Source organism: Pollachius pollachius, assembly GCF_949987615.1.
Source record: "Pollachius pollachius genome assembly, chromosome: 15".
In the NCBI taxonomy this organism is placed as follows: Eukaryota; Metazoa; Chordata; class Actinopteri; order Gadiformes; family Gadidae; genus Pollachius; species Pollachius pollachius.
In genome coordinates, this window is record NC_136948.1 from 4,835,527 (window position 1) to 4,841,534 (window position 6,008).

The 6,008-nt window shown below is 52.6% G+C and overlaps 1 protein-coding gene across 1 annotated transcript in view; it reads left to right on the forward strand.

Moving 5' to 3' along the window:
- Positions 1-4,471: 4,471 nt before the first annotated feature.
- LOC307086883 (sodium/calcium exchanger 3-like) overlaps positions 4,472-6,008 on the forward strand; it is a gene marked incomplete at both ends in the record, with an annotated part of 18,183 nt that continues 16,646 nt past the window's right edge. Inside the window, one exon of the mRNA XM_079752231.1 lies at positions 4,472-4,511. Coding sequence (XP_079608357.1) covers positions 4,472-4,511 — 40 coding nt within the window. The remainder of the gene's footprint in view (positions 4,512-6,008) is intronic.

Below are 6,008 nucleotides of genomic sequence, written 5' to 3' on the forward strand. Positions count from 1 at the left end.
CTCACCCCTGGACAAATGTCTTTGTATCCCCATGTTGCCCTTTGTGAGGAGATGCTGCTCTCATTAGAGGTCTTTGATAGGATTGGTCACAAAAGAGTGGCGGCGGTCTTTCCCTCAGGAGCCCTCGGCCCGGTGCCTCGGTTCCCCCTGCGTTTCCTGTTTGGTCGCGCTGCTAGCACACTGCTCTCTAGCGTGCTGCGTTCGTACACTTATGTTTTATTGGATTATATCACGCCAGACGTCGCCACAACAACACGGATGGCTCTTCTTTGATGGAACATTTAGACGCTGAAGGGGTTCACAGGTTGAATACGCATCAGCGTCATGACAAAAAAAATAAGAAAAACTAGCTCGGGAATACCAGGCATCGCGCTCCTCTCACGGGGGGGAGATCCACATGTATTTTGGTGACGAGGCTTTTCCTCGTGCGTTTTCACACCGTTTCCACCCTGCCACACGCCGGAGGGAGCTGCCTGGCTCAGGGGCGCCGGGGCAAGAGCAGCATCACACCTCCAGCGAAGCGCTGAGCTTTGTACTTCACAGCTCGCCCCGCACACATAAGGACTGCGGGCCAGGAGGTGGAGCGACGTCCCTCTGCCCCCACGCTCTCCGTCACCGGCCAGAGGGGACACACCGAACCCCTTGAGCAGTGTGAGGGGGTCGGCCGGCCCCTGGGGACCGTGCAGGTCCCCTGGCTCTTCCAGGCGTGCGTCATGGCAGTCTTTCTGGGGCCTAGAGGTCCCTGAGGTAGGGCCCGGGGGAGGTTTGCAGAACTAGTCACTGAGGGGGGGGGAGTGAAAGAGGAAGGAACTGCTGTTGGGTGGGGGTGGCGATGTTGTTGGCGTTGAGGAGAGAGCTAGGGGAAAATCGGTCTGCTGGTTTTGGTGGGTGTTGTACTGGTGTGAGGTAGTGTTGTGTGGTACTGTTGTGAGGTAGTGTAGTGGTGTGTTGAACTGGTGTGTTGTACTGGTTTTGTCGTACTGGTGTGAGGTAGCGGTGTGTAGTAATGGTGTGAGGTACTGGTGTGTTGTACTGGTGTGAGATAGTGGTGTGTTGTACTGGTGTGAGATACTGGTGTGTTGTACTGGTGTGTTGTACTGGTGTGTGGTAGTGGTGTGTTGTACTGGTGTGCTGTACTGGTGTGAGGTAATGGTGTGAGGTGGCGGTGTGTTTAGTGGTGGGTGTCGAGGCGTGAGGGGCTCTTACCGTGAGAGGCGAGGACTTGACACGCTGAAAATTGATAAATTCCAGCGAGTGGGGGAAGAGAATCTGAGGATGTGTTCAAATAATTATCACTTCACACTGTTCACTGAGCAGCGAGCAGCCGCTCTATGGATTCAGCGCTCTGGTCTATTCCGGGCCCCGTGAGGGCAGGCCCCTGAAGACACGACGGAGAGCTCGGAGAACGCAGCAGTGACGTTCGTTCCAAATTGTTCTATTTATCCAGGAGCTGTCGGATGAGTCGCGGATTCAAACAGTGTTGCCGGTGTTGGACCAGATTTCCCAGATTTCATGACCAATCTGGCAACATTGAATACACACAGTTTTTGGGCGGCAACAAAAAAGAGAAAATTGTAGAAGTAGGGTGAGGCAATCGATGCATGTCCACAATTGATTTTATATTTATCGGCTTTTTATACACATGTGCACCAAGTTGAACAGCACAATGTTTTCTAGAGATTATAACAACAAACACCGCCGAGATGAGGGCAGCACTAGATCCCTGCCCACCAACCATACATAGCACCGGCCTCAACCTACTTGCGATGTATTCACAGGCGGTGGCCGACGGCCCGGATGAATACATGAATATGAATGAGTGTGTGGAACCGAGCAGAGGGTGGTGGGACGTGACACTTCCCCCCCTCGGCCCTACGACGGTGGCTTAATGAAACCAGTCACAGGTGTCCGCTGGTCCTCGTATCAAAGGCTGGGGGCCCGGGGGGGGCGGTATAGATGACCTGTCAGATCGAGGAAGTGAGATCAATCGCGGGGGTCAGAGGTCAGACGGGTGGCGCTCAGAGCCTCTCTCATTAAGATCTAAGAGACAGCGGCGCTCCTCCTTAAAGGAGCTGTCATGTAAACGCGGCCCCGAATGAGGAGCGGTTCCTCGGAGCGGCGGGCGCTACACGCACACGCTTAGCGGGACTATCACAGGAAAGCATCACTCGGCTAGGCTATGAGGCTAGCCTAGTAGGCTGTAAGGCTAGGCTAGGAGGCTAGTAGGCTGAGATAGGCTAGTGATGCGGGGATTGGCCAGCGAGGCTAGGCTAGTAGGCTAGTGATGCGGGGATTGGCCAGCGAGGCTAGGCTAGTAGGCTAGTGAGGCTGGGATAGGCTAGGGAGGCTTGGATAGTAGGCTAGTGAGGTGGGGATAGGCTAGGGAGGCTAGGCTAGTAGGCTAGTGAGGCTAGGCTAGTGAGGCTAGGATAATAGGCTAGTGAGGCTGGGATAATAGGCTAGGCTAGTGAGGCTATCCTAGCCTCACTAGCCTAGGCTAGTAGGCTAGTGAGGCTAGGATAGTAGGCTAGTAAGGCTGGGATAGGCTAGTGAGGCTAGGCTAGTGGGGCTAGGATAGGCAAGCGAGGCTAGGATGGTAGGCTATCAAGTATTGGCTGGTGAGGCTAGGATGGTAGGCTCAGGAGGCTATGAGAGAAGGCTAGTAAGGCCATTCGATTTGCACGACAGCGAGTGTCTGCGTGTATTCACATGTGTGTATCTAGTAATGGAACGCGGTCCTTTAAGGGAACACAGCGAATATATCCGACCCAGTCACGCAGACGATGCGGTCCGCTGTGAGCAGACAGGAAGTGAAGGCCACTCACTGTCCCGTTGAACACCGACATCACCTTAGCAAGCGGCTCACGTGCGCCAAGACAACGCCGCCGCCGCCGCCGCCGCCGCCGCCGCCGCCGCCGCCGCCGGCACCAAAGAAAGATCCGCGTGGCCTCCAGGTAATCCCACGGCAACCGGCGCTGAGCGTCGCTCTCCGAGGCATCCGTTAGGATCCCAAACGGAGGAGAGCGCGCGTCAACGCGTCGTCTTCCTCCAGGGGCACTCTGGGAAGATTCATGAAAGGACGCTCCCTTAGAAGAAGAAGAAGAAGAAGAAGGAGAAGGAGAAGAAGAAGAAGAAGAAGAAGAGGAGGAGGAGGAGAGGCGACAGGAAGTGAATGTGTGTAGTAGTGGCAGCCTTCGCCGACGGCGTGAGTACACCGCTGTTTAGAAACGTTCTCCTCGGGGCCCCTCCCCCCCCCCCCCAGCACCTCCCACCCACCGCTGTCCCCCCCCAGGATTAATGCGACTCCCTTCCCATCGCATTCATAATTCACCCGCTGACATGAATGTAAATCGACAGCGGAAGAGCTGCTTTCGCTCTCATTTGGGAGTTTGCTTGTGTTTTTTTCGGCGGGGGGGGGGGGGGGGGGGTGGAGAGAGAGTAGAGGGGGAAGGGGGGGGGAGCAGCAGACCAGAGGGAGGATTCCCTGTCTGGCAGCGCTGGAGGCCAGCTTGTCTCTTCGTGCTACTAATTTAGTCTTAATTGCGCTGAGTGAATGAGCGATGGAGATTGCTCAGGGTATGGAGGGCAGCAGGGGGAAGGAGGCGAGAGGGGGGAGGAGGGCGGGTGGGGGGGGGCCTTCGGGTATCCTTTAGGACAATTAGGACCACATTACGCCCCTGCTCCTCTGCTCCTCTGCTGCTCCTTTCCGCTCGCCCTCCCCGGCGCTCGCTCTCTCCGTCCTGTACCGGCTGCGGGCCTCGGCCGTCCGTCTCTGTTGACACACTTGCGGGTTTATTGTTAGCGGCTTGCCGGGTGTGAGACGGGTAACGGCCGTGATCCGGGGGCTCTGCTCCACTTCTGGTCAGCCCATAAAGGCTCTCCATTCACAGAGGCGGCTGGATGGGTGCAGGTGGTGGAGGTGGAGGAGGAGCAGGAGGATGAGGAGGTGCTGCTGCAGCCTTAATGGATGTGAAGGGCACCATAGACAAACTCTCAGTCTCCAGATGAGAATGTTGTGAATGAGGATAGCTGTGGTTCGGTCCGGACTGTAAAGTGACCGGACTCTGGTTATCGCTAATCGTTGTGGTTCGCCTCGACACACACACGCACACACAACCACAGCTGGTCAAACACTTACGACGTCACAGATATACACACAGATATAACACAAGAGATAACACAGATATACAGCACCGACACTTCGCTTCACATTCAGGAAATACAAATACAAATCCACATACATTCCTCTCCTTTCCTGATTTGAATTCCAGTCCAATCAGGACAGATCTAGCGCTGGTTGGCTAGCATTAGCATGCAGAAGCAACCATCTCTGCAGAAAAACTGTGTTCATAGAACAGTACCCAATAGTAGTCCTTAAAGTATCTCCAAATACATGAAGTTATCTCCAACACATGCTGTTCCCATCATGCCATCGTGGTGCCAAGAACTTCAGTGATCAGTGTCTGTAGCGATGGGGCTGTTGCAGCGGGAGGATTCAGAACCAGGGAAAGGTTTGTTTTGGTGATTCAGTTGTCTGAGGAGAAGACAACACAGCTGCTGGGAGGGACGCCACATCCCCTGGAGAGAGGCTGATGTTTAGCTAGGGGCTTCTGGACTCATAAACACACGGTGTGGTGTGCGGCGGTCGGCTCAGTGTCATACGGCGCTGTTAAGATTGTAGTCACGCTTAGTGGAACGTGCCCCCCCCCCCCCTAACCCCGACACATGTAACCATAAACATGCCTCCGGCTGGGGTAAACACCATCAGGTGAGAGTTATTTATGGGGTTTTTATTAATGTAAACAACAAAAGCAGATGGAGGGTTACGCAGGGCCGTGACCAATCACAGTCCATAGAATAGATTGACGTCCATGTTGATGTAGCGTACGGCTGTAGGGCGTTCTAGGACGGTTTTTAATGGCCGCCTCGCTGGTCAATGTCATGGTGTGACACGTGGATTAGCGTTTATTAGATGCAGAACTGAGATGAATTGTCAACATGCGAATGGAGCTAAACCAACATTCCTTTCCAACACTGTAGAGATGGACTGATAGTCTTCAGTCGTGAGACTTGAGACCGTTTTTACTGTCGCTAAGCGCTTATACCATCAGTAACTAGGCATCCGTTTTCACCATTAGCAACTAGCCCAACCGCTTTCCATGTTTTCATGAGCAAGGCACCAGCGGTAGCCCTACAGTTGGGCTCTGGGTTTGTTGTACGTCCTTGCACTTAATGTACACACTCATTGTATGATGTACGTCCTTGAACTTAAAAATGGTGATTGTTAGTGCTCGGTACCTGGTTCTATGAACATCCTTACTGTACCGACAGCTTTACAGTCCCTCCAGAAAAATGCGGCGTTTTTTTGTCATTGTTGCAGCCAAAAATCCTTGATTATGCGGCATGTTTTCTTAAAAAATGCGATGAAATATGCGGCATATTTATGCAATTTAATGCGATGAAATTGCGGGAACTTGCAAAAATTGCGGGAACTTGCGAAAAAATGCGGGAACTTGCGAAAAATGCAGCTTTTCGAAGACATTCACGTTGCGTAATTACGTCACTTCATAAAGTTCCCATGGCAACAGGGGGAAATGGCTGCTCTTGTGTGAAGTGAACGCAACATTTTTCAACTTTCTGCTAAGATATATTTGACTTTTTTGCAACGAAAATGCGGGGATTATGAAATCATGCAAGCCCCGCATATTTTGCACGGAAATCTGCAATTTATGCGGTGAAAGTGCGGCATATTTGAGGTGCTTTATATTGTTTCTCTTCTTCTAGACAAACATACTTATCAGTCCCTCCAGAAAAACGCGATTATGCGATCGCATAATTCAGCGTATAATCAGCCAAAGTCCGCATATTCATGCGGGGGTCGCATTTTTTCAAATATGCCGCACTTTCACCGCATAAATTGCAGATTTCCGCGCGAAATATGCCGGGCTTGCATGATTTCATAATCCCCGTATTTTCGTTGCAAAAAAGTCACATATATCTTAGCAGAA